Source organism: Heteronotia binoei, chromosome 20 (assembly GCF_032191835.1).
Source record: "Heteronotia binoei isolate CCM8104 ecotype False Entrance Well chromosome 20, APGP_CSIRO_Hbin_v1, whole genome shotgun sequence".
In the NCBI taxonomy this organism is placed as follows: Eukaryota; Metazoa; Chordata; class Lepidosauria; order Squamata; family Gekkonidae; genus Heteronotia; species Heteronotia binoei.
The window spans coordinates 33,921,602-33,949,215 of NC_083242.1; the positions used below are offsets into that span (position 1 = coordinate 33,921,602).

Below are 27,614 nucleotides of genomic sequence, written 5' to 3' on the forward strand. Positions count from 1 at the left end.
ATTCATGGCTCTGTCCTTGCCGCTTCCGATTACCCAGCCGAGAGGCAATTGCACAGTGTCACTCAGTCGCAGACAACGCGGAGAGGCAGCAAAAGCAGCTGCTTCCAGAGGAGGCTTCCCGGTACTTCTCTGCATGAGTCACTGCTCCTTTTCCCAGTCACTTGTGCAGTGATGCAATGGAAGGGTTCCACTGAGAGCGCACAGTTCTGAACTCAGGCACCCAAAAAGTTCATCTTTCAGCTGCAACCATGCTTAAAAGTTAAGTATTTTTCTTAAAATAGGGGTGTCAAACATACAGTTCGGGGGCCAAATCAGGCCCCTGGAGGGCTTCTATCAGGCCTCCAAGAAACTGGCTGTAATCTGCTTCTTTTTCTCTCTCTCTTGCTTCCTTCTGCATCACAGCTTGCTTTGCCAGGTTTGCTCAACTGCACAGGTGTTACAGAGCAAAACTTCTATTTTCTCCATTGGCTGAGGCTCCTCCCGGTGGGAAGGCAGAGTTTGTTTTCCCAGGCTCTCTCAATTGCACAGCAGAGCTACTGAGCTAAGCCTCTCTCCCTTCTATTGGCTGAGCCCCCCCCCCCCCCGTCCCCTGGGGAAGGAAGGAAAGAGCCAGAGCTTCCTTTGTCCAGTTCCCTGGATCCCATGGGAGAAATACAAAGAAAGTATCTTTAAGACCAATGCGTGCTAACTTTTTAAGCATGTTTTAAGTTTTAAAAATATATATATTACGCTGTCTTGGATGCACAGAGATTGTGGCACCATTGTATTGTTTTAGCTTATTTTTAATATTAATTTATATATTGCATTTATACCGTTGTTGATGGATTTTATTATCTGTTTCTTGTTCTACCATGGTATTGTATCATGCTTTGTAAGCCGCCCTGAGCCTGCCTTGGCGGGAAGGGCGGGGTATAAATAAAAACGTGGTAGCGGTGGTGGTGGTGATGTTGGTGGTGTTGGTGGTGGTATTGGTGGTGGCGGTGTTGGTGCTGTTGTTGTGTTTTTTATAAAATTTATATCTCTGCTACCTAATCTTAAATAGGTATACGCATGGCCCAGCCCAGCAAGGTCTCATTTATGTCAGATCCGGCCCTCATAACAAATGAGTTCGACATCTTAAAACGCGTGCGTCAGAAAACCGGTACATAGATGCTTGAATGAGGGGCTGCAGGAAACAACTCTGAGCTCTGACTTACCCCTCGCCGTGGCTGACAGGTGGCTGTCCCTCCAACCTGGACACACAAGACAAGGCCTTTTCCAGTAGATGCTCCCGGAAAAGCTGGGTGACCTGAGCAAGGGGGTCAACTGGGGACAGGAGAAGCGTATCAGACGACATTGCCTTGGCCTTAAAGGTAAAGGGAGTCCCCTGTGCAGAACAGCCGCATGGCGCAGAGTGGTAAAGCTGCAATACTGCAGCCTGAACTCTTTGCTCACGACCTGAGTTCGATCCCAGCGGAAGCTGGTTCAGGTCGCCGGCTCAAGGTCGACTCAGCCTTCCATCCTTCCGAGGTCGATAAAATGAGTCCCCAGCTTGCTGGGGGGGAAGCGTAGATGACTGGGGAAGGCAACGGCAAACCACCCCGTCAAAAGTCTGCCGTGAAAACGTTGTGAAAGCAACGTCAGCCCAGAGTCAAAAACAGCTGGTGATTGCACAGGGGGCTACTTTTTGTTTTTTTTAGTCCCCTGTGCAAGCACCAGTCGTTTCCAACTCTGGGGTGACGTTGCTTTCACAACGTTTTCACGGCAGACTTTTGATGGGATGGTTTGCCATTGCCTTCCCCAGTCATCCACGCTTTCCCCACAGCAAGCTGGGGACTCATTTTACCGACCTCGTAAGGATGGAAGGCTGAGTCGACCTTGAGCCAGCTACCTGAAAACCCAGCTTCCGCCGGGATCGAACTCAGGTCATGAGCAGAGTGCTCGGACTGCAGTACTGCGGCTTTACCACTCCCCGCCATGGGGCTAATGTCTTGGCCTTACAAAGGTCCTATTTCGTCAACAGGGAGGCCAGCGGTTCAAAAGCCAACCCTTCCCCGTATTTCCCCCTGCCGCAACCCCCTATTCTATCTTCACAACAACCCTGTGAGGTAGGTGAGGATGAAGGAAAGCAACGAGCCAAAGATTCTCCCCGCCCCCCCCCCCAGTAGAGATTTGAACCCTTCTCTGAATTCACTACGGCACGCTGGTCTCCATCACCGTACCAGGGTTGCTGGTGGAGCTGTAGATACTCTCTCGCGGGGAGCTCTTCACGGCCCAGTCGCCGTCCACAAAGAAGCGGTGACCCACGGGATGGCACAGCCACTGGAGGGCGGGGGGCACGGTTCCGCTGTGGGACAGCAACACCTGCCGGGCACTGCTGAGGAAGAAGCGCTGTGGGGCACAAGAGAGAGCGGCAGAGTCAGATACAAGCGTGAGGGACAAATCGGCGGTTCCAGCAGGGGTATTAAAGGGTTGGAGCCTTTTCCCGATGAAGAAAGGTTCAAACGCTTGAGGCTCTATGGCTTGAAGAAACGTCGACTGAGGGGTGATATGACAGAGGTTTACGAGATGATGCACAGGATGGAGAAGGTAGAGAAAGAAGGACATTTCTCCCTTTCTCACAATACAAGAACTTGTAGACATTCAATGAAATTGCTGAGCAGTCGGGTTTAAAGGGAGTCCTTCTTCACCCAAAGGGTGATCAACACATGGAATTCACTGCCACAGGAGGTGGTGGCAGCTACAAACATAGGCAGCTTCAAGAGGGGATTGGATCAACATCTGGAGCAGAGATCAATCAGTGGCTATTAGCCAAAGCTTATCGTTGGAACTCCCTGTCTGGAGCAAGTGATGCTCTGTATTCTTGGTGCTGGGGGTGGGGGCAGCAGTGGGAGGGCTTCCAGTGTCCTGGCCCCACTGATGGACCTCCTGATGGCACCTGGGTTTTTTGGCCACTGTGTGACACAGTATTGGACTGGATGGGCCATTGGCCTGATCCAACATGGCTTCTCTTATGTTTTTATGGTATCCCATGCCCATCTTGTCAAGAAGTTCAGTTATTAGTGCATACACCTCTCTATTCCTCTGCTGTTTATTTCAGCTGCATGCGCCAGAGGCCACAGTGAACCTTGCAATCTTCTTTTCTCTGCCTGGTCACCTGGTAGAGATCCTCCAACCTCCCTAGGCAACTAAGCAAGGAGTTATTTACAAGTCGGACTGGTAGGGAGCTAGTGAGCCCCAGCAATCTCAAGGAAACCAGTTGACATGAGAGAAGACAGACCCCTGCACCGCAGATGATCCCACACTTTCTCCCTTCCTGCCCCTTACACCCAAACCGATTTCCCACTCACCTGGCTCTGGTCTCGTTGCTCCTTTCCCCTGCGGGGCTGCTGCTGGATTTCGCACAAGCTGCCCCGAGCCAGCGAGTTGCCCCGCCCCTTTTCAATTTCCCTCCGCGGCAAACAGAAACCGGTTTTCAGAGGATCCTGCCTGCTGCGGAGGGAACTTGAAGAGAAGCAGAGCAACTCGCTGGTCCGGGGCAGTTTGTGCGAAATCCAGCAGCAGCCCGCGGAGAAGAGCAGAATGAGAGCGGGGTAAAGTTAATGGGAAATCAGTCCCAGTGTTCCCTTTAAGCTGAGGAAGAAGAAGAAGAAGAAGAAGAAGAAGAAGAAGAAGAAGAAGAAGAAGAAGAAGAAGAAAGAAGAGAAGAAGAAGAAGAAGAAGAAGAAGAAGAAGAAGAAGAAGAAGAAGAAGAAGAAGAAGAAGAAGAAGAAGAAGAAGAAGAAATTGGATTTATATCCCGCCCTCCACTCGAAGAGTCTCAGAGCGGCTCACAATCTCCTTTCCCCTCCTCCCCCACACCAGACACCTTGTGAGGTGGGTGGGGCTGGAGAGGGCTCTCACAGCAGCTGCCCTTTCAAGGACAGATTCTCAGAACAGCTCACAATCTCCTTTCCCTTCTCCCCCACAACAGACACCCTGTGAGGTGAGTGGGGCTGAGAGGGCTCTCACAGTAGCTGCCGTTTCAAGGACAGAGTCTCAGAACGGCTCACAATCTCCTTTCCCTTCCTCCCCCACAACAGACACCCTGTGAGGTGGGTGGGGCTGAGAGGGCTCTCACAGCAGCTGCCCTTTCAAGGACAACCTCTGCCAGAGCTAGGGCTGACCCAAGGCCATTCCAGCAGCTGCAAGTGGAGGAGTGGGGAATCAAACCCAGTTCTCCCACACACTTAACCACTACACCAAACTGGCTCTCAACTAGTGCCAACTAACTCAGTTGTTTAGCCTCTGGCTCACACACTTTTGACTTAGTGCAGGAAAAATGGCCCCAGAGCAAACCAATTTATGCAGCATCTCACAACTTTAATGCCAGCAGCTCACAAAATAGAATTTTTGCTCACAAGACTCCACAGCTTAGAGGGAGTATTGCTTATACCTAGAATTCCCTCCAAGAACCTGTGTGGGGTGCCTCCTCTCTTTCTTCTTTCAAGCCCCTCCTTCAAACCCACGTTTTTGCCATGAAGTAAAGTGGCACAGCCCCTGGTCTTTGGGCACACTGCCTCCCACACAAAACACTGAGGCAAGATAAAAGTAATGCAGGGCCCCCCAACCTTTTCAGCCTGCAGGAATTCTGACCCAGCACGGTGGGCACAGCCACAAAATGGCCCCTTCAGGAGGAGGAGTCAGCCACAAAATGGCTGCCACAAATGGCCCTGCAGGTAGAGGAGTCAGCCACAAAATGGCAGCTTGCCTTCAGTGACACTGTGAAGACCCTTGTGCTGGAGTGGCAGTTGCTACGTAAGCAATGCTTTTAAAATCGGCGCAGACAACCCAATCCAGCGGCAATCGGAAGCACTGCTGGGCACAAGCCCCACCCACTTTCAGAAAACACTGAGCAAGGCAACAGGAATATAAGAACATAAGAGAAGCAATGTTGGATCAGGCCAATGGCCCATCCAGTCCAACACTCTGTGTCACATAAGAACATAAGAGAAGCCATGTTGGGTCAGGCCAATGGCCCATCCAGTCCAACACTCTGTGTCACATAAGAACTTAAGAGAAGCCCTGTTGGATCAGGCCAGTGGCCCATCCAGTCCAAACACTCTGTGTCACATAAGAACATAAGAGAAGCCCTGTTGGATCTGTGTCACATAGGTGCCATCAGGAGGTCCATCAGTGGAGCCAGGACACTAGAAAGGTCTCAACATGGCACCCATGAACTCGGGGGGGGGGGGGGCAAGCAGTAATGGCTGGATCAGCCCTAGGATTCAAGAGCTGAGGGAGTCCCTCCCATAGGGTTGCCATCCCCAGGTAGGGGCAGGGGATCCCCCGGTTTGGAGGCCCTCCCCCTGCTTCAGGGTCATCAGAAAGTGTGGGGGGAAGGGAAATGTCTGCTGGGCACTCCATGATTTCCTATGGAGCAGAGGTCCATCAGTGGCTATTAACCACAGCGTATTGTTGGAACTCTCTGTCTGGGGCAGCGATGCTCCGTATTCTAGGTGCTTGGGGGGCATAATGGGAGGGCTTCTAGCCCCACTGGTGGACTCCTGATGACACTTGGGTTTTTTGGCCACTGTGTGACACAGAGTGTTGGACTGGATGGGCAATTGGCCTGATCCAACTTGGCTTCCCTTACGTTCTTATGGAGAGTGATTCCCATAGAGTATAATGGAGAATTGATCCATGAGGGTATCTGAGGGTCTGCGGGGGCTGTTGTTTGAGGTAGAGGCACCAAATTTTCAGTATAACATCTGGTGCCTCTCCTCAAAACACCCTCCAATTTTCAAAAAGATTGGAGCAGACGGTCCAATTCTATGAGCCCCCCAAAAAGGTGTCCCTGTTCTTCATTATTTCCTATGGAAGGAAGGCATTTAAAGGGTGTGCAGTCCCTTTAAATATGATGGCCAGAACTCCCTTTGGAGTTCAATTGTGCTTGTCAAAACCTAGCTCCTGGCTCCACTCCTGATGTCTCCTGGCTCCACCCCAAACGTCCTCAGATATTTTTTGAATTGGACTTGGCAACCCTACCTTCCCAGCAGCCACGCACCACCAGTAACCTCTTCCCCTCACTTACCGCCAGGAAGTGGCAGCAGCGATGGAGACTGGTCTTTACCCGCAGTGCAGCCGCCACATAGACCTCTGCCAATGTTGCCACGGACATGGTACCCCCCGCGCACTCGGCCAGATTCACAGCACTCAGCGCCATGTTGATAGCTGACAGGTGACCGGCTACATGCTTCCCTGCAGGAAACAAAGGAAGACAAACCATGTGACCGCTATACATGGCCATCTCTCTATTCTTGCACTGCCTCATAGGAGCTGTAGTCATTTCGCTGGGGAAGACTATAGTTTTGTAGACAAACACACAGCCCTCAGTCTGTGTCATGGCGCCTTCACATGTTCTTGACCGGCACATGAAGCAACTTATATACAAAAACTCGTCATGCCCAGCCATTTCACATGTTCCTCTGGGTCTTAGGCTCAAAGCGTTGACCACGAGATTTCTGTAATTAATGTCAATAAATCAAAAGCAGGTTTGCAAGTTACAGATGCACACCTGAGCAACGCCTGGACAGCATAGTCAAGATTGCTACAGCACAGACATTGTCTCCAGATTTTGATGCAATAATTGAGAGCAAGAGGCAGGGCTTTTTTGTAGCAGGAACTCCTTTGCATATTAGGCCACACACCCCTGATGTGGTCAATTTTCCAAGAGCTTACAGTAGGGCCTGTAAGAAGAACCCTGTAAACTCCAGGAGGATTGGCTACATCAGAGGCGTGTGGCTTAATATGCAAAGGAGTTTCTGCTACAAAAAAAAGCCCTGGCAAGAGGTGTCAACACCCTGGTCAAGTCAGACTGGCAAAAACTGTCCAGGGTCTCCAGCAAAGGTCCTCTGACATCACCTTCCAACTGGAGATGTCAAGGATTGAACCCGGGACCTTCTGTGTGCTAAGCAGATGCTCTGCCACTGAGCCATAGCCCTTCCCTAAAGGAAGCCTTGACATCAGCCTTTGGTCTATCGAGTTCAGTACATTCTGCTCAGACCAGCATAGGCTCTCCAGGGTCTCTGGCTGAAGCCGCGGACATCACCTACTACATGATCCCTTTAACTGGAGATGGCGGGGATTGAACCTGGGACCTTCTGCATGCCAAGGGGAGGCTCTACCCCCATATCACATCCCTCACGTTCACTGCTGGATTAAAACTGAACTAGATTTCCCCTTTATTCTAATACACAGTGTATAATTTTACCCAGGAGTTGTGACGATGGCACCATGCAACCACAGAGAAATCTGTTCAAAGACTTTCAGTTTTTACACAAAGTTCGTGCATCTCTCTCCCTCTAGTCTTTCTGGATCTCTCTCTACAGCAACAGCAGTTTTTTCTAATGCAAACCACTGGCAAAGGAAGCCCGCCTGAAATCTACCAAGGACAGGCTTCCTCTGTAACGGCCCCTTTCTGGTGGAACCAGGTGCCGGAAGAGGTGAGGGCCCTGCGGGACCTTGCCCAGTTCCGCAGGGCCTGTAAGACAGCCCTCTTCCGGCTGGCTTATAACTAACTGGCACTGGAAACTGAGTGTAGTTTTAATAGACCGCTGTTATATGTTTTATTTTACTGTTTTAACTGTGTAAGATGTTTTAAATCCAATAATTTTATGTTAGATTTTATGTGCTGTGAGCCACCCTGAGCCACTTCGGTGGGAAGGGCGGGATATAAATTGAAATAAACTTGAAACTTGGTTTAAGCCCATCTGCCCCACTTAAGATGGGTGGCCCTTTTAGTCTACCTCAGGGGTGGCGAAACGGTGGCTCGGGAGCCACATGTGGCTCTTTCACACATATTATGTGGCTCCCAGAGGTCAAGGAGGAACTTAATGCAGACTGACTCGCAAGTCTTCCCTGTGCTGGTTTTATGGGGACTGTTATTCCCAGATTTTATTCTTTAAAAGATCTCCTTCTAAAATGGTCGTGTTATATAGCGCATACATATGCATTTTATCATTCTGTGCAAAGGAAGTGTTAAAGAGTTTTCAAAAAGACGTGTGTGTGTAATATTCGTTCATGTCTTGCGGCTCTCAAACATCTGCTGTGTGTTCTATGTGGCTCTTACATTAAGCGAGTTTAGCCACCCCTGGTCTATCCGTAGCAGTAGAAAAGAATAAGAATCCAGTAAGACTAATGGCAGGGGGTGAGCCTTCTTGAGCCGCTGCTCATTTCTTCAGATACAACTAGAAAGTGAGTCCTTCTGCCCTTATATTTTGGAGAGTGGAGGGATTTCAGATGCTGAACGACAATAGCAGGTGAATAACAATAGGAGGCGTGACATGCAAAGGGGTAAATCGGCATGGAAAAATCAGCATTGTTAACAAGAGAGGAAACCTAGGTCTCAATTCAGTGCAGGAGGATGAGTTGATGATAATGATAATAATAAGAAGAAGAAAACTGCAGAACCAGAGTCTCGGAGCAGCTTACAATCTCGTTTCCCTTCCCCTCTCCACAACAGACACCCTGTGAGGTGGGTGGGGCTGAGAGAGCTCTCCCAGAAGCTGCCCTTTCAAGGACAACTCCGCCAGAGCTACGGCTGATCCAAGGCCATTCCAGCAGCTGCAAGTGCACCAAACTGGCTCTAATCAAACTCAACAATTTATTTATTTATTACTTTCAATTTATATCCCGCCCTCTCCGCAAGAGGACTCAGGGCGGCTTACAACATCATAAAATACAATCAATCCAATAAAACGTATAAAACCATAATTTACTTATATCCCTCTGTAAATTACATCCCATAATTTACAATGCACCCTCCTGGACTGAATCAAGACCTAGGTTTCCTGTCTCATTACCAAGGCTGTTTTCTTCCATGCCTTCTACCACTCTGCATCTCACCTCTAATCCAATCACACCTGCTATTGCCATGTGGCATCTGAAATCACTCCACCCTCCAAGTTTCAAGGACAGAAAGACTCCCGTTCTTGCTGCATCTGAAGAAGTGAGCAGTGTCTCGTAAGAGCTCCTCCCCTGCCACAAATTCCATCAGCCTTTAAGGGGCCAGTGGACTCCTGCTCTTTCCTCCTGCCCCTCCTAAGTCTCTTCCACCCCCTGGCCACGTTCCAGTCCAACCTGTCATGTGCAGCTGATGCAACCGGTGATAAACCAGTGCCGCGTCACAGGCGCTCTTGCGCACGTCTGCCTTGAGCTCGCGGTCGTGGAAGAAGCCCCCGGCTCGCCCCGCCAGCCAGCGCCCCACCCAGAGCCGCTGAAGCACGTGCCGGATCAGGTTCCACAAGAGGCTGCAGGTCAAGTCTAGGTTGGAGGTGGGGAGTGGGCGGCCCAGGGCTTTGAGCGCTGTCCATAAGTTCTGGGAGGCCTGGGCAAAATCCCCCTGCAGAGAAGAAGATGATGATATTGGATTTATACCCCGTCCTTCACTCTGAATCTCAAAGTCTCAGAATCTCTTTTACCATAGTTATTAATTAAAGATTAGATACAAAAGGAAAACACACAAAGAAAAGCAGAGGTAAGCAAGGCAGCGACCACAATGAAATGGTTTGTTTGAAGAAGAAGACTGCAGATTTACACCCCACCCTTCTCTCTGAATCAGAGACTCAGAGCGGCTCACAATCTCCTATATCTTCTCCCCCCACAACAGACACCCTGTGAGGTGGGTGGGGCTGAGAAGAAGAGGAAGAAGACTGCAGATTTCTACCCCGCCCTTCTCTCTGAATCAGAGACTCAGAATGGCTCACAATCTCCTATATCTCCCCCCACAACAGACACCCTGTGGGTGGGGCTGAGAAGAAGGGGAAGCAGACTGCAGATTTCTACCTCGCCCTTCTCTCTGAATCAGAGACTCAGAGCGGCTCACAATCTCCTATATCTTCTCCCCCCACAACAGACACCCTGCGAGGTGGGTGGGGCTGAGAGGGCTCTCACAGCAGCTGCCCTTGCGAGAGCTATGTAACAAGGAAAAGGGATCACCGTTAACGGAACAGGCAATGGAAGTTAAACAACTACTGTGATGATAAACAAAGTTTGTAGTAACCATTCTCAAAAACTTCCATATATTTTAACGCTTCTCGTTTTAAATTTTACATACTTCAGGTTATAATAAAAATCCAATTTAAAAATCCATTCATATATTTCATATTGGGCGTTTTCACACTGACCTTACTCCGGAGCGACGTCCCTCTTCACCGCGCAGCGACTGCGCGGATTTCGCACACGTTGCTCCACAGAACCCGGAAGAGCCGCAAAGTCCCGCGGCTTTTGCGTCGCAAATGTAAACCGCCAAAAACCAGTTTACATTTGTGACGCAAAAGCCGCGGGACTCTGCGGCTCTTCCGGGTTCTGTGGAGCAACGTGTGCGAAATCCATGCAGACGCTACGTGGTGAAGAGGGACGTCGCTCTGGAGTAAGGTCAGTGCAAAAACGCCCATTGTAAATTCAAAATTCAAGCCAGTAAATTCTAAGAGGTTTTGAATTCAGGATAGGCACAGTACCGGCCTGTTTAAAATCATACACTTGTGTTTTGAGCTAAAACTGCTGCATAAAGAAGGGCTTGCTCGACATTAAAATTAATTCTAAAGAAAATAAGAGCTAATGGCCATCTAAAGAACAGCTTGCTGAATATATTCATAAAGGGATATAGGCCAGCAAACTCTAGAAGGCTTGAGCATCTGGCTAAATGAATCCGTTTGTACTGGCTCTAGCTCCTAAATGAAAAAATATACACACTTCAGTGTCTTGGAGTGATTGAGAGAAAAGATGTGGTAAGAAGAATCAGGAACATTTGATTGTTACTAGTGCCTGTTACGCCTGAAAAAACATAGAAAGGCATTACTCCCAAGGAAGACTACTGATGAAATGGGCCTATATCCAGGTGCTCAGACTTTTTTCGCTATATGGGAATGTTAATACTGGACCTCTATTACAACATGAAGTATGCAAAATTTACAATATGAAATATATGAATGGATATTTAAATTTGACTTTTACTATAACATGAAGAATGTAAAATTTAAAATGTGAAGCATTAAAATATCTGAAAGTTTTAAAAATCGTTACTACAAACTTGGTTTATCATCACAGTAGTTGTTTATTGCCTTGCGAGAGCTCTGGCTGACCCAAGGCCATTCCAGCAGCTGCAAGTGGAGGAGGGGGGAATCAAACCCGGTTCTCCCAGATAAGAGAGCTGTGGCTGACCCAAGGCCATCCCAGCAGGTGCAAGTGGAGGAGTGGGGAATCAAACCCAGTTCTCCCAGATAAGAGAGCTATGGCTGACCCAAGGCCATTCCAGCAGCTGCAGGTGGAGGAGGGGGGAAGCAAACCCGGTTCTCCCAGATAAGAGAGCTCTGGCTGACCCAAGGCCATTCCAGCAGCTGCAGGTGGAGGAGGGGGGAAGCAAACCCGGTTCTCCCAGATAAGAGAGCTCTGGCTGACCCAAGGCCATTCCAGCAGCTGCAAGTGGAGGAGTGGGGAATCAAACCCGGTTCTCCCAGATAAGAGAGCTCTGGCTGACCCAAGGCCATTCCAGCAGCTGCAAGTGGAGGAGTGGGGAATCAAACCCGGTTCTCCCAGATAAGAGAGCTCTGACTGACCCAAGGCCATTCCAGCAGGTGCAAGTGGAGGAGTGGGGAATCAAACCCGGTTCTCCCAGATAAGAGAGCTCTGGCTGACCCAAGGCCATTCCAGCAGCTGCAGGTGGAGAAGTGGGGAATCAAACCCAGTTCTCCCAGACAAGAGAGCTCTGGCTGACCCAAGGCCATTCCAGCAGCTGCAAGTGGAGGAGTGGGGAATCAAACCCGGTTCTCCCAGATAAGAGAGCTCTGGCTGACCCAAGGCCATTCCAGCAGGTGCAAGTGGAGGAGTGGGGAATCAAACCCGGTTCTCCCAGATAAGAGAGCTCTGGCTGACCCAAGGCCATTCCAGCAGCTGCAGGTGGAGGAGTGGGGAATCAAACCCGGTTCTCCCAGATAAGAGAGCTCTGGCTGACCCAAGACCATTCCAGCAGCTGCAGGTGGAGGAGTGGGGAATCAAACCCAGTTCTCCCAGATAAGAGTCCACGCACTTCACCAATACACCAAACTGGCTCTCCAGTTTGGAAGAAGAGATTAAAACAATAGATACACACATCGCATTGCGAAGCAAGGAAAAAGGTACAGAGGAGGGCAACCAAGATAATTTGGGGTTGAAGCACCTTCCTTAGGAGGAAAGGAGAAATAGAAGAAGAAATTGGATTTATAGCCCGCCCTATACTCTGAATCTCAACGTTTCAGAGCGGCTCACAATCTCCTTTACCTTCCTCCCCCCAACAGACACCCTGTGAGGTAGGTGGGGCTGAGAGAGCTCTCACAGCAGCTGCCCTTGCAAAGACAACTCCTCCGAGAGCTATCGCTGACCCAAGGCCATTCCAGCAGCTGCAAGTGGAGGGGTGGGGAATCAAACCCGGTTCTCCTAGATAAGAGTCCTTGAACTTCACCACTACACCAAACTGGCTGAAGAGGCTGGGACTTTACTGTTTAGAAAAGAGACGACTATGGGGGGCGGGATGCGATAGAGGTTTATAAAATGATGCACGGGGTCGAGAGAGCTGAAAAGATAAATCCCCCCCCCCTCTCCCAAAATAGTGGAACTCAAAGGCATCCAATGAAACCAATGGGCCGTAGGTTGAGGACAGACCAAAGGAAAGACTACTCTACGCAGAGAGTGATGAAAATGTGGAATTTGCTGCTGTGGGATGTCGTGATGGCCGGAGGAATCAACAGCTGTAGAAGGGGGATCGAATACATTCGCGGAGGATAAGTCTAACCCGCAGTCTTCTGCTAGCAGAGCCCCCCTCCCCCCCCGGAGTTCCATCACACACATGCACACCCACAACATTTACCCGTGACAAATCCAGGTCCGCCTGCTTGCGATGCCTCCAGAAAAGGACAGAGGACTCCGAATGGGGCCTCGTGACGGGCTCACCATAAATGAAGAGCCGGATGAAGGCGCCCAGAACCACCGTGACGTTGACCAGCCAGAAGACTAACGTGGGGAGAAGCCACTGGGACCAGGCGACCGGAGCATCTGCGCACCAAAACATGAGCCGTTAACGACGAGGAGCGTTTCGGAGTTTAGCGCCGTTTTGAAAATCTTACTGGAGACTTTCTGTCTCATTTGTCCGCTGGGAATTCGACGTGCGCTGAAAACGAGTTTTGTGAGTTTTGCAGATTTTGCAATTTACTGACGCATCAGAAACGCTTTGATATTATTTCTGAGCTTTTACCTTTGGTTGAGACGTGCAGTCGGAGCGCCCTCTGCTAAAAGAGGGTTTGAAGCAGGAATAATCAAGTCGACCTCCTGTTCATTGACGGAATTGTGAAACTTCTGGGGAACGGTTATTGAACATATGAAGCTGCCTTCGACTGAATCAGACCCTCAGTCCATCAAAGTCAGTCTTGTCTCCTCAGACTGGCAGCGGCTCTCCAGGGTCTCAAGCTGAGGTTTTTCAGGCCTATTTGCCTGGACCCTTTTAGTTGGAGATGCTGGGGATTGAACCTGCGACCTTCTGCTTACCAAGCAGATGCTCTACCACTGAGCCACCGTCCCTTAGACTGGCAGCGGCTCTCCAGGGTCTCAAGCTGAGGTTTTTCACACCTACTTGCCTGGACCTTTTTGAGTTGGAGATGCCGGGGATTGAACCTGGGGCCTTCTGCTTACCAAGCAGATGCTCTACCACTGAGCCACCGTCCCTTAGACTGGCAGCGGCTCTCCAGGGTCTCAAGCTGAGGTTTTTCACACCTACTTGTCTGGGCCCTTTTTAGTTGGAGATGCCGGGGATTGAACCTGGGACCTTCTGCTTACGAAGCAGATGCTCTACCACTGAGCCACCGTCCCTTAGACTGGCAGCGGCTCTCCAGGGTCTCAAGCTGAGGTTTTTCACACCTACTTGTCTGGGCCCTTTTTAGTTGGAGATGCCAAGGATTGAACCTGGGACCTTCTGCTTACCAAGCAGATATTCTACCACTGAGCCACTGTCCCTCCCTAAGTCAGTCTTGTCTACTCAGACTGGCAGCGGCTCTCCAGGGTCTCAAGCGGAGACTTGCCTACTTGCCTGGACCCTTTTAGTTGGAGATGCCGGGGATTGAACCTGGGACCTTCTGCTTACCAAGTAGATGTTCTACCACTGAGCCACTGTCCCTCCCTAAGTCAGTCTTGTCTACTCAGACTGGCAGCGGCTCTCCAGGGTCTCAAGCTGAGGTTTTTCACACCTATTTGCCTGGACCCTTTTTAGTTGGAGATGCCGGGGATTGAACCTGGGACCTTCTGCTTACCAAGCAGATGTTCTACCACTGAGCCACTGTCCCTCCCTAAGTCAGTCTTGTCTACTCAGACTGGCAGCGGCTCTCCAGGGTCTCAAGCTGAGGTTTTTCACACCTATTTGCCTGGACCCTTTTTAGTTGGAGATGCCGGGGATTGAACCAGGGACCTTCTGCTTACCAAGCAGATATTCTACCACTGAGCCACTGTCCCTCCCTAAGTCAGTCTTGTCTACTCAGACTGGCAGCGGCTCTCCAGGGTCTCAAGCTGAGGTTTTTCACACCTATTTGCCTGGACCCTTTTTAGTTGGAGATGCCGGGGATTGAACCTGGGACCTTCTGCTTACCAAGTAGATGTTCTACCACTGAGCCACTGTCCCTCCCTAAGTCAGTCTTGTCTACTCAGACTGGCAGCGGCTCTCCAGGGTCTCAAGCTGAGGTTTTTCACACCTATTTGCCTGGACCCTTTTTAGTTGGAGATGCTGGGGATTGAACCTGGGACCTTCTGCTTACCAAGTAGATGTTCTACCACTGAGCCACTGTCCCTCCCTAAGTCAGTCTTGTCTACTCAGACTGGCAGCGGCTCTCCAGGGTCTCAAGCTGAGGTTTTTCACACCTATTTGCCTGGACCCTTTTTAGTTGGAGATGCTGGGGATTGAACCTGAGACCTTCTGCATACCAAGCAGTTGCTCTACCACTGAGCCACAGCCCCATTCATGGCTCCCCAGGGTCTCAAGCTTAGGTTTTTCACACCTACTTGCCTGGACCCTTTTTAGTTGGAGATGCCAGGGATTGAACCTGGGACCTTCTGCTTACCAAGCAGATGCTCGACCACTGAGCCACCGTCCCTCCCCTATTGCTATTTCGTCTTCTATCGAACATCTTTGTATGATTTTGTTTCAATACATTCTTAGTTATTCGGTCACTATAACTTCAGTTGTGCCGTCTTTAGTCTACAAGTGACCTCTCTCCCTTTACCACCCGGAGGTTGGCAACCGAAGGAAATTATCCAGGAAGTCAGTTACAGCCACTTCCCTTTTGACACCGGAGCTGCATCATGCTGCACAGTAGGAAGGAGACGTTTTTCAACGCTTTCCCAAATAAGATACTTCCCGTGCGCACACATCATGAACCCCGTGCGCACATAACATGAACATGATCAGAACCAGATTAAACCCCGCGGAGGCCCCGAGGCAGTCAAAATCTCTGGGGGCCCCTTGCAAATTATCTCAGTTGGAGCGGCAGCCCCATGGCCTGTGGCCCCTGCTGCAGCCACCTTCTCAAAAGCCCCTTTGACAACGCTGCGGGGGAGAGGCAGAGAGAGGCAAACTTGGCAACGACGCCAGCAGCAGCCTCACCAGGCAAGTCAGGCAAAGAGTGGCCCAGTTGCTGGCTGCGCTTGCAGGCTGGGAGGGCTGCAAGCAGGGGGGGAACTGGGGGGAGAAGCCGGCCCGGGGCCTCTAAAGGCGTGGGGGCCCATAGGCCAGTGCCTACTTGGCCTAATTGTTAATCCGGCTCTGTCCCTGATAACTACATCTAAACATCAGCTCAGATTTCCTAGTGTGAAACAGATCCGCAGGTGAAGAATACAAGAGGGGGTCATTCAAAAAAAGGCACTCGCACACCCGCTCTCTAAAAGGAACCCTGTGTGAACATCTCATTCCAGGTCCTACCAGCCCCCAAACAGGAAGTGAAGCAACATGTCTGTGGGCAGAGAGTGAATGAGCTCAAGTCCCTTGGGGACAACCAACCCCAGCTCCTTTCCGCAGGACCCCCGCATGGATCCTGCTCCACAACTCACCTCTTGGCTCGTTCTCGGCCTTCATAGTGCGCCCTGGGCCACTCGAACTAGCAATCTCTGAGGGATCGGAAGAGCTTGAGCCTCCCAAGATGGAAGACAGAGGGTTGAACGAGAGGCAGAGGAAGACAAAAGCACACAGAGCCATGCGAGACCGATCCAGCATCCCAAGACTGCCTGGGGAGAGCGTCTGAGCCTCTAGCTTCACCTGCAAATTGTCAGACAACAACAGACAGGGTTGAAGGACAATTCCAAGCTCTCAAGACTAGAGAAAACAGGTGGGGAATAATACCCTCCTTCAGGCACTAAAATTGCTGGGCAGCCATTTTGTTCAACATACCTTGTTAGCTTTCCCTGTGGTATAGCCCGCTCTTGAGATTTACCCTCTACTTCCTCCCTACCCAGATTCTCACCTTGGCCTCTTCGCAGAACGGGCTGTCTGGCTCGGAGTCGCTTCCGCTTGTCCCACTCAGCGAAAGGGGGCTGCTGTATGAGGGGGATCCAGCATCTGATGGGGGTGGTGTCATGGCATCCATCAGTTTGACCCCTTCTGTGGGGTCTTCCACATTCCCGCCACAAGTGGCTACCAGGTCCTTCAGGGACTCTGTGAAAGTGAGAGAACAGCGAGTTGGTGAAATCAGATTCTTGCTCTCCACCGCTAGCATCAGCACAGCCACAAAATGGAAGCCGATGCAAGGCCAGTTTTACTTTTGACTCCGGAATGCCTCATTCCCAGCAGGGCTATACCACTTCTGTTGGTCACCCGGCAGAGAAAGTGACAGGATTCTTAATCCAGCTATAATCCAGAACACCACAAAGAACAGTCCCCAAGTCTCCTGTACAGACTCTGAGTTGGACGCTGTTGCCAGGCAACCCGGTGCTAGGCCATGAACCTCCCATGATGCTCCACTCTCTGGTTCAAAAGCCAAGTCTCTGAAGGAAAAATGGGCCCAGGGTGTGGGAAACTCACTGTTCTTCTGAGCAGCCATTTTGAGGGCCATGTTCTCCGCTTTCAGCTTCTGGTTGGTCTGCTTCAGGAAACGGATGTAGTCGATCGCCTTCCGCAAAATGGCCGACTTGTTCAGCTGCCAAAGGACAACAGAGTGAAAGGGGTCCAGCAAAGACTCGCATGATCCCCCTTCTACCCTTCATCAACCAAGAGTGCCTCAGAACAACAAGGTGCTTTGCTGCACATGCCCACCAGAAACAAACAAGAGCGGCACAACAATATTGACCTACCTTGGCATCTGTGCCCATCACCAGATCCTTCAGCTCTGTGATCTTGTCATTGATGGATGAACGATAGCGCTTTTCGATGGCGTTGTGCGCTGTACGTTTCTCACCTTTGCTGTGGTTCGCCAGAGGCTTCCCGGCAGTCAAGCGGTTAATGGGCAGTTTGTCTGTGTCCACCATCAATGGCACAGTTGCCAGGATGGTACCGCCACTCACCAGTGCCTGAAAGAAAGAAAAGACTTCTTTGCCTTTCTGTCATTTACTACGCTACTGGGCTCTGCCTGCAGACTTCGAGCCTCTTCGAGTCACAGAAGAACCTAAGAACATCAGAAGAGGCAAGCCCTACTGGATCAGACCAGTGATCCATCCAGTCCAGCATCCTGTCTCACACAGTGGCCAACCAGTTCCTTTAGAGGGCCAACAACACGGCAGAGAGACTGCGGCCTTCCCCTGAGAAGAACATCAGAAGAGCCCTGATGGACCAGACCAGGGAGGGTCCATCTAGTCCAGCCTCTTGTCTCACACAGTGGCCAGCCAGTTCCTCTGGAGGGCCCATAGCAGGGCAGAGAGGCCGAGACCTTTCCCTGAGAAGAACATCAGAAGAGACCTGCTGGATCAGACCAGGGAGGGTCCATCCAGTCCAGCCTCCTGATTCACACAGCAGCCAACCAGTTCCTCTGGAGGGCCAAGAACAGGGAAGAGGCTGAGGCCTTCCCCTGAGAAGAACCTCAGAAGTGACCTGCTGGATCAGACCACTGAGGGTCCATCTAGTCCAGCCTCCTGTCTCACACAGTGGCCAGCCAGTTCCTCTGGAGGGTCAACAACAGGACACAGAGGCCGAGGCCTTCCCCTGAGAAGAACATCTGAACAGCCCTGTTGTATCAGACCAGTAGTCTGCCTAGTCCAGCATCTTATCTCACACTATGCTCAAACAGTTCTCTGGATGGCCAACGATAGGGCATAGGGGCCGAGGCCTTCCCCTGATGTTGCCTCCTGGCTCTGGGATTCAGAGCCTTAGTGCCTCTGAATGTGAAGGTTCTCCTCAGCTGCTATGGTTAGTAGTAACTGATACATATCCTCCATGAATCTCTCTAATCCCCTTTTAAAACTGTTTATTCCCGTGGCCATCGCTACAACCTCTGGCAGCGAATTCCATATTTTAATCATGAGGACTAGAATCTTAAATTTTTTTCAAAAAGTAATTCTTATCAACTGGGGAGGAGGAAAGAAAGGGTGTTGTACTAGTGACAAGTGACTAGTGACACTCAAAATTGGGATAATATTGATAAGCAAGAATTTGCAAAAGCTCATCTGAAGTTCTGCTGAGCTTTTGCAAATTCTTGCTTATCAATATTATCCCAATTTTGAGTGGCATACCTTGCCACTAATAAACACCCTTTCTTTCCTCCTCCCCAGTTGATAAGAATTACTTTTTGAAGAAAACCTTAAGATTTAAGAAAAAAAATGAAAACAAAGATTGTTGGTTTCTTAGCCAATGCCAACTGCTAGATTGGGGTAGACAACACACACATCCAACTGTCTGTAAGGTAAGCGTTCCTTAAATAGGAAGGCAGCATAGAAAAGTTCTAAATTAAGAGCAAAAAGTAAAACAAGCGATCTCTAGACTGCCTTTCCAGATTCTTTGCTTCACTTGTACGCTGCCCAAGAAAGCCAGTGTGGAAGAATGTGAAACTGGGATCTGGAAGACCCAGGTTTGAATTCCCCCTCTGCCATGTAAGTTCACTGGATGACCTTGAACCAGTCACATTCTCAAAGCCTAGCCTACCTCACAGGGCTGTTGTGAGGACAAAACAAGAGGCAGGGAGAACAACGTAAACCATTTGTGGTGCCCACTGGGGAGAAAAGAGGAGTAAATAACCGTATAAGTAAAAATATTGCTTTGGTGAGCTGAATCAGAAAATAATGAGGAAGGTCTATGGTTGAACGGGTTAAAGGAAAAGTCCCCCCCCCCCCTTGTTGAGTCCCAAGCTGCATGGATCTCAGGGGGAGGGGGAGAGCACCCACCGGCATCTGCAGCGGGGAGGACTGCACAGCTGTTGTGGTAGCCAGAGTTGTGATGCCCGAAGTCTTGACCCCGGAGACGTCCGCTTTCACTGCCGTCAGAAGCAGGGAGTCGGCTTTGATGAAGTGGGGCTGTAGCAGAACCTGTGGGGGGAGAGATGGCGTTCAAGGGCCCCACTTCAGCCTCTGGAGTCTCAGTTGCAAGCAAGTGGGTCCTGCCCCACAGCTACCACTCACCGGCACTTGTTGGATCTGAGATGGAATGACCTGGGGGGTGCTGGATGCAAGAAACTGCTGGGGCAGGATGCTCTGGACTGGAGCCTGCAGAGCCGCTGGCGGAGGCTGCTGGGAGGTGACCGGGGGGCTCGACAGAGGTGCAGGAGGCCCTCCTGGCTGAGGAGCTGCAAGAGAAAAGAATATCCATCCATTCAGTGTGCAAAAGAAAGAATATTCGTCCATTCAGTATGTGAAAGAAAGAATATTTGCCCATTCGATACGTGAAAGAATATTCTTCCATTCAGTATGCAAAAGAAAGAATATTTGTCCATTCAGTACATGAAAGAAAGAATATTTGTCCATTCAGTGCAAAAGAAAGAATATTCATCCATTCAGTACGTGGAAGAAAGAATATTCGCCCATTCAGTGCAAAAGAAAGAATATTCATCCATTCAGTATGTGGAAGAAAGAATATTCACCCATTCGATACGTGAAAGAATATTCATCCATTCAGCGTGCAAAAGAAAGAATATTTGTCCATTCAGTACATGAAAGAAAGAATATTTGTCCATTCAGTGCATGAAAGAAAGAATATTCGTCCATTCAGTGCAAAAGAAAGAATATTCGCCCATTCAGTACATGAAAGAAAGAATATTCGTCCATTCAGTGCAAAAGAAAGAATATTCATCCATTCAGTATGTGGAAGAAAGAATATTCACCCATTCGATACGTGAAAGAATATTCGTCCATTCAGCGTGCAAAAGAAAGAATATTTGTCCATTCAGTACATGAAAGAAAGAATATTCGACCATTCAGTGTACAAAAGAAAGAATATTCATCCATTCAGTATGCAAAAGAAAGAATATTTGTCCATTCAGTACATGAAAGAAAGAATATTTGTCCATTCAGTGCATGAAAGAAAGAATATTCGTCCATTCAGTGCAAAAGAAAGAATATTCATCCATTAAGTATGTGGAAGAAAGAATATTCGCCCATTCGATACGTGAAAGAATATTCTTCCATTCAGTATGCAAAAGAAAGAATATTTGTCCATTCAGTGCATGAAAGAAAGAAAGAATATTTGTCCATTCAATGCATGAAAGAAAGAATATTCGTCCATTCAGTATGCAAAAGAAAGAATATTCGTCCATTCAGTGCATGAAAGAAAGAATATTCGTCCATTCAGTATGCAAAAGAAAGAATATTCGTCCATTCAGTATGCAAAAGAAAGAATATTCGTCCATTCAGTGTGCGAAAGAAAGACTATTCGTCCATTCTGTGTGAAAAAGAAAGAATATTTGCCCATTTGATACATGAATATTTGCCCATTCGGTATGCAATATCTGCACTTGTTCATACACGGGGCCTCCAGCCAGGGGCTCCTGATCCATCCCTTGGTCATTGCCACCCCCACCCCCACATCTTTGTGAGCTACCGCTATTAAAGTTGTGAGCTACTGCATAAATGGTTCTGCTCTGGGGCCATTTTTCCTGAGCTAAGACAAAAATGCGTGAGCTAAAGACTAAAAATCTGTGAGCTTGCTCACGCTAACTCAGCTTAGAGGGAACACTGTTGGCAACCCTGTCCTCCCAAGCGCCAAGAAACACAGAGCATCACTACCTCACAGGGGTGTTGTGAGGGTAAAATGGGGGACCGGAGAATGACGTAAGCTGCATGTGTCTGATACTTTGTCTTAGAAAAGCTTACACAGGAATAAACGGTGCAAGTCTTTATGGGGCCACTGTCCTTCTGTTTTGTTCCACTCTGACTATTACACCACACTGCCTAACTGTCAGGGCTTCTTTTGTAGCAGGAACTCATTTGCATCTTAGGCCACACACCCGATGTAGCCAAGCCTCTTGGAGCTTACAGTTAAGCCCTGCATTAAGAGCCCTGTAAGCTCTTGGTGGATTGGCTACATCAGGAGGGTGTGGCCTAATATGCAAAGGAGTTCCTGCTACAAAAAAAGCCCTGCTCAAGCTGGCCCCTGCAAATCAAGTTGGGTGTGGTTTTTTTGCCCATGTACCAATCCCCAAGCTGCACACAAACTCCTCTTCAAACGTTCTGGTGGTGCAGCCGGCCCAATACCCAACACCGTTCCTCACCAGGAATACCACTCTGGCTCGGGAAGCCCATCAATGGCTGCGGTGAAAACTGGACCTGCGGCGCCGGAACAAAATTCTGGGCGATTCCCCTGGCCAACGGGATCTGGGTTTGCGGCTGATTGACAGTTGCGGCTGCAGTCTCTTCCTTGACGTCCATGGGGGTCGACGTCACGTTGGGGCCGCTCGGCGGCAAGGTCTGAAATCCCGTTTGGGATGGAGCTGAGAGCTGGAAGAGGCTGGAGGTGGACGGGCTGCTATTCCCCAGGTAGCTGCCAAACATCCCAGGTGCATGTGGATTGTGATCCGGAGACGCGTTCCCACCAAACGGCACATCGAAGAGGCCGGGGAAATCGCCATCTTCCGTGTTGATCAGCTGGAGCATGTCTGCAAAAACACAGAGAAAAGGAGGGCACGCGTGTGAGTGAAGATAGTGGCTCTTGCGCATGAGAGATCTCTTCCGGTAGCGCAGGGGTCCACAATGTATTTTGAGCCCGTGAGCTCCTTTGCAGTTTTGACGTTGGGTGATAGGAACAGCCAGGGCTTTTTTTGTAGCAGGAACTCCTTTGCATATTAGGACACACACCCCCTGATGTAGCCAGTCCTCCTGGAGCTTACAGTAGAAGGAGGAGGAGAAGGAGAAGGTGATGATGATGATATTGGATTTATATTCTGCCCTCCACGCCAAATACCAGCATCTCAGAGCAGCTCACAACCTCCTTTATCTTCCTCCCCCACAACAGACACCCTGTGAGATGGGTGGGGCTGAGAAGGTTCTCACAGCAGCTGCCCTTTCAAGGACAACCTCTGCCAGAGCTCTGGCTGACCCAAGGCCATTCCAGCAGATGCAAGTGGAGAAGGGGGGAATCAAACCCGGTTCTCCCAGATAAGAGAGCTCTGGCTGACCCAAGGCCATTCCAGCAGATGCAAGTGGAGGAGGGGGGAATCAAACCCGGTTCTCCCAGATAAGAGAGCTCTGGCTGACCCAAGGCCATTCCAGCAGCTGCAAGTGGAGGAGTGGGGAATCAAACCCGGTTCTCCCAGATAAGAGAGCTCTGGCTGACCCAAGGCCATTCCAGCAGCTGCCGGTGGAGGAGTGGGGAATCAAACCCGGTTCTCCCAAATAAGAGAGCTATGGCTGACCCAAGGCCATTCCAGCAGCTGCCGGTGGAGGAGTGGGGAATCAAACCCGGTTCTCCCAGATAAGAGAGCTATGGCTGACCCAAGGCCATTCCTGCAGCTGCAAGTGGAGGAGGGGGGAATCAAACCCGGTTCTCCCAGATAAGAGAGCTCTGGCTGACCCAAGGCCATTCCAGCAGCTGCAAGTGGAGGAGGGGGGAATCAAACCCGGTTCTCCCAGATAAGAGAGCTGTGGCTGACCCAAGGCCATTCCAGCAGCTGCGAGTGGAGGAGTGGGGAATCAAACCCGGTTCTCCCAGATAAGAGAGCTCTGGCTGACCCAAGGCCATTCCAGCAGCTGCAAGTGGAGGGGTGGGGAATCAAACCCGGTTCTCCCAGATAAGAGAGCTCTGGCTGACCCAAGGCCATTCCAGCAGCTGCAAGTGGAGGGGTGGGGAATCAAACCCGGTTCTCCAGATAAGAGAGCTCTGGCTGACCCAAGGCCATTCCAGCAGCTGCAAGTGGAGGGGTGGGGAATCAAACCCGGTTCTCCCAGTTAAGAGAGCTCTGGCTGACCCAAGGCCATTCCAGCAGCTGCAAGTGGAGGAGTGGGGGAATCAAACCCGGTTCTCCCAGTTAAGAGAGCTCTGGCTGACCCAAGGCCATTCCAGCAGCTGCAAGTGGAGGGGTGGGGAATCAAACCCGGTTCTCCCAGATAAGAGAGCTCTGGCTGACCCAAGGCCATTCCAGCAGCTGCAAGTGGAGGGGTGGGGGAATCAAACCCGGTTCTCCCAGATAAGAGAGCTCTGGCTGACCCAAGGCCATTCCAGCAGCTGCAAGTGGAGGGGTGGGGAATCAAACCCGGTTCTCCCAGTTAAGAGAGCTCTGGCTGACCCAAGGCCATTCCAGCAGCTGCAAGTGGAGGAGTGGGGAATCAAACCCGGTTCTCCCAGTTAAGAGAGCTCTGGCTGACCCAAGGCCATTCCAGCAGCTGCAAGTGGAGGGGTGGGGAATCAAACCCGGTTCTCCCAGATAAGAGAGCTCTGGCTGACCCACGGCCATTCCAGCAGCTGCAAGTGGAGGAGTGGGGAATCAAGCCCGGTTCTCCCAGATAAGAGTCCGCGCACTTCACCACTGCACCATACTGGCTCGCTGCAGGCCCTGTACTAAGAGCTCTGTAAGCTCTTGAAGGATTGGCTATATCAGGGGTGTGTAGCCTAATATGCAAAGGGGTTCCTACTACAAAAATGGCCGACCCAGGAGCAGAGGAAATACACTAGAAGAAGCCCACAGTGCAGGAGCGAAGTGGCATAATTTTAAAAATACATCGGGAAAGAGGATTGCAAGAGAATAAAACAAACAGCACAGTGTCCGCAGCAGCTGCTGAAACATTATTTTAATCCCAAAATTGTTAAGGTTGTTACCTGAGCATCTTCAACTGATTACTCACCGGAGAAGCAAACAAACCGTGGGAGTTGCCAGATAGTTCTGATTCTTTTTGTCGTGTAGATTTTATCCTACTCCTTCATGCAAAGAATTTAGGGTGGGATGCTGGGCTTCTCTCCCCTGCCATTTTAATCATACCCCTGGATATTTGGGGACGGAATCTGGGGAGGACAGAGACCCCCGTAGGGTACAAGGCCCTAATGGCCACCCCCCAAAGCATTTGCTTTCTCCAGGGAAACTGAACTTTCTAGTCAGGAGAGAGAAGCTGCAATTCTGGGGGATCCTCAAGTTCCACCTGGAGGCTGGCATCCTACCCCCTACTTGCTGGGACCAGTTCCAGAACTTTCGTATTTTAAAGCCAAGTACTTGCCGTCAAGCTGTGTTGCTGGAGAAGACTCTTGAGAGTCCCCTCGGACTGCAAGAAGATCATATGAAGAACATATGAAGCTGCCTTATACTGAATCAGACACTTGGTCCATCAAAGTCAGTATTGTCTTCTCAGACTGGCAGCGGCTCTCCAGGGTCTCAAGCTGAGGTTTTTCCACACCTATTTGCCTGGACCCTTTTTTGGAGATGCCGGGGATTGAACCTAGGACCTTCTGCTTCCCAAGCAGATGCTCTACCACTGAGCCACCGTCTCTCCCCTGACTGATCAAATCAGTCAGTCCTGAGGGAAATTAACCCAGACTGTTCCTTGGAAGGTCAGATGCTGAAGCTGAAGCTCAAATACTTTGGACACCAAAGGAGAAGGGAGCGCTCACTGGAGAAGACTCTTGAAAGTCCCTCGGACTGCAAGAAGATCAAATCAGTCAGTCCCTAAGGGAAATCAACCCTGACTGCTCCCTGGAAGGTCAGATGCTGAAGCTGAAGCTCAAATACTTTGGCCACCAAAAGAGAAGGGAGCGCCTCACTGGAGAAGACTCTTGAGAGTCCCTCGGACTGCAAGAAGATCAAATCAGTCAGTCCTAAGGGAAATCAACCCTGACTGTTCCCTGTAAGGTCAGATGCTGAAGCTGAAGCTCAAATCCTTTGGCCACCAAATGAGAAGGGAGCGCTCACTGGAGAAGACTCTTGAGAGTCCCTCGGACTGCAAGAAGATCAAATCAGTCAGTCCTGAGGGAAATCAGCCCTGACTGCTCCCTGTAAGGTGAGATGCTGAAGCTGAAGCTCAAATACTTTGGCCACCAAAGGAGAAGGGAGCGCTCCCTGGAGAAGACCCTGATGCTGGGAAAGACAGAAGGCAAAAGAAGAAGGGGACGGCAAAAGAGGAGATGGTTGGACAGCGTTACTGACGTAACTAACACAAATTTGAGCAGACTTCGGAGGATGGTGGAAGATAGGAGGTCCTGGCGTGACTTGCAAATGAGTTCCCCGCTGGGCTTTCTCTGCAACAAAAGCCCTGAGTGAAACAATGGTGCCATCAGGGGGGGTGTGACCTAATATGCAAATGAGTTCCCACTGGGCTTTCTCTGCCAAAAAGTCATGTGAAACAATGGTGGTATCCGGGGTGTGGGCCTAATATACAAATGAGTTTTGCTGGGAGGGGTTTCCTACACAAAAGCCCTGTGTGAAATAATGGCGCCATCAGGGGCATGGCCTAATATGCAAATTAGTTCCCGCTGGGCTTTCTCTACCAAAAAAGGCCCTGCCAAGCACTGTTTTCTGGAAATCAACCTCCTTGAAGGACCAGAGGCATCCTTGGTCATTTGAGAGGTGCTTGGGAAGGGAACTTTGGCATCTGTCGCTGGCAGAAAACGAGTGGCTGAGTGGTGGAGCACATTTTGTGCACGCAGAAAGTCCAGGGTCCTATCCCTGGCAGCTCCCATTACAGGACATCTGGTGCCAGTTCTGGAAAAACCTTTCCTCCGCCCAAGTGCCCAGAGAGGCACTGCTGGCCAGAGCAGACCAAACTGAGCAGGGTTTTGATGCACTGCAGCACAGCTTGCTATGCATCTGCAACTTCTTCCACCAAGGGCCTGCTCCTGTTTCGTGTCCCGGTTTCACAACCGGGCAATCACGGCCAAACAAAATGCCCATCTGGGCAGTGACTCAAAAGCCACTCTCTTCTCTGACTGAGCCAGTGACCCCGCGGGTCTAGAACAGGGCTGGTCAAACTTGCTTAGCCCAACAGCCACATCGAACAGAAGTCAGACTTTGAGAACCTCAAGGCATGAACATCAGATGTTTGAGAGGGAGGGAGGGAGGAAGGAAAATAGATGGGAGGAGGGAGAGGTGGAAAGGAAGGGAGGAGGGAGGGAGGGAGGGAGGGAGGAAGGAAGGAAGGAAGGGAGGGAGGGAGGGAGGGAGGGAGGGAGGGAGGGAGGGAGGGAGGGAGGAAGGAAGGAAGGAAGGAAGGAAGGAAGGAAGGAAGGAAGGAAGGAAGGAAGGAAGGAAGGAAGGAAGGAAGGAAGGAAGGAAGGAAGGAAGGAAGGAAGGAAGGAAGGAAGGAAGGAAGGAAGGAAAAATATATGGGAGGAGGGAGAGGTGGAAAGAAAGCAAAGGAAGGAAGGAAAGAAGGGAAGGAAGGAAGGAAGGAAGGAAGGAAGGAAGGAAGGAAGGAAGGAAGGAAGGAAGGAAGGAAGGAAGGGAGGGAGGGAGGGAGGGAGGGAGGGAGGGAGGAAGGAAGGAAGGAAGGAAGGAAGGAAGGAAGGAAGGAAGGAAGGAAGGAAGGAAGGAAGGAAGGAAGGAAGGAAGGAAGGAAGGAAGGAAGGAAGGAAGGAAGGAAGGAAAATATATGGGAGGAGGGAGAGGTGGAAAGAAAGCAAAGGAAGGAAGGAAAGAAGGAAGGAAGGAAGGAAGGAAGGGAGGGAGGGAGGGAGGGAGGGAGGGAGGAAGGAAGGAAGGAAGGAAGGAAGGAAGGAAGGAAGGAAGGAAGGAAGGAAGGAAGGAAGGAAGGAAGGAAGGAAGGAAAGAAGGAAGGAAGGAAAATATATGGGAGGAGGGAGAGGTGGAAAGAAAGCAAAGGAAGGAAGGAAAGAAGGAAAATATATGGGAAGAGAGAGAGGTGGAAAGAAAGCAAAGGAAGGGAGGGAGGGAGGGAGGGAGGGAGGGAGGGAGGAAGGAAGGAAGGAAGGAAGGAAGGAAGGAAGGAAGGAAGGAAGGAAGGAAGGAAGGAAGGAAGGAAGGAAGGAAGGAAGGAAGAAGGAAGGAAGGAAAATATATGGGAGGAGGGAGAGGTGGAAAGAAAGCAAAGGAAGGAAGGAAGGAAGGAAGGAAGGAAGGAAGGAAGGAAGGAAGGAAGGAAGGAAGGAAGGAAGGAAGGAAGGAAGGAAGGAAGGAAGGAAAATATATGGGAGGAGGGAGAGGTGGAAAGAAAGCAAAGGAAGGAAGGAAAGAAGGAAAATATATGGGAAGAGAGCGAGGTGGAAAGAAAGCACAGGGAGGGAGGGAGGGAGGGAG

At 50.3% G+C, this 27,614-nt stretch overlaps 1 protein-coding gene and 1 non-coding gene across 2 annotated transcripts in view; both read right to left on the minus strand.

The window, feature by feature from the left end:
* The window catches only part of SREBF1 (sterol regulatory element binding transcription factor 1), a 67,413-nt gene that overhangs the window by 15,163 nt on the left and 24,636 nt on the right, over positions 1–27,614 (minus strand). Inside the window, exons 2-13 of the mRNA XM_060260544.1 lie at positions 21,654–22,037; positions 19,570–19,733; positions 19,336–19,476; positions 17,317–17,532; positions 17,048–17,162; positions 16,491–16,681; positions 16,081–16,285; positions 12,863–13,047; positions 9,100–9,361; positions 6,053–6,219; positions 2,202–2,370; positions 1,197–1,305 (exon numbers count right to left, since the gene is read on the minus strand). Coding sequence (XP_060116527.1) covers positions 1,197–1,305; positions 2,202–2,370; positions 6,053–6,219; positions 9,100–9,361; positions 12,863–13,047; positions 16,081–16,285; positions 16,491–16,681; positions 17,048–17,162; positions 17,317–17,532; positions 19,336–19,476; positions 19,570–19,733; positions 21,654–22,037 — 2,308 coding nt within the window. The remainder of the gene's footprint in view (positions 1–1,196; positions 1,306–2,201; positions 2,371–6,052; positions 6,220–9,099; positions 9,362–12,862; positions 13,048–16,080; positions 16,286–16,490; positions 16,682–17,047; positions 17,163–17,316; positions 17,533–19,335; positions 19,477–19,569; positions 19,734–21,653; positions 22,038–27,614) is intronic.
* On the minus strand, positions 13,786–13,852 carry TRNAT-CGU (transfer RNA threonine (anticodon CGU)). Its single transcript has one exon. It is a non-coding gene; the product is annotated as a tRNA-Thr (tRNA).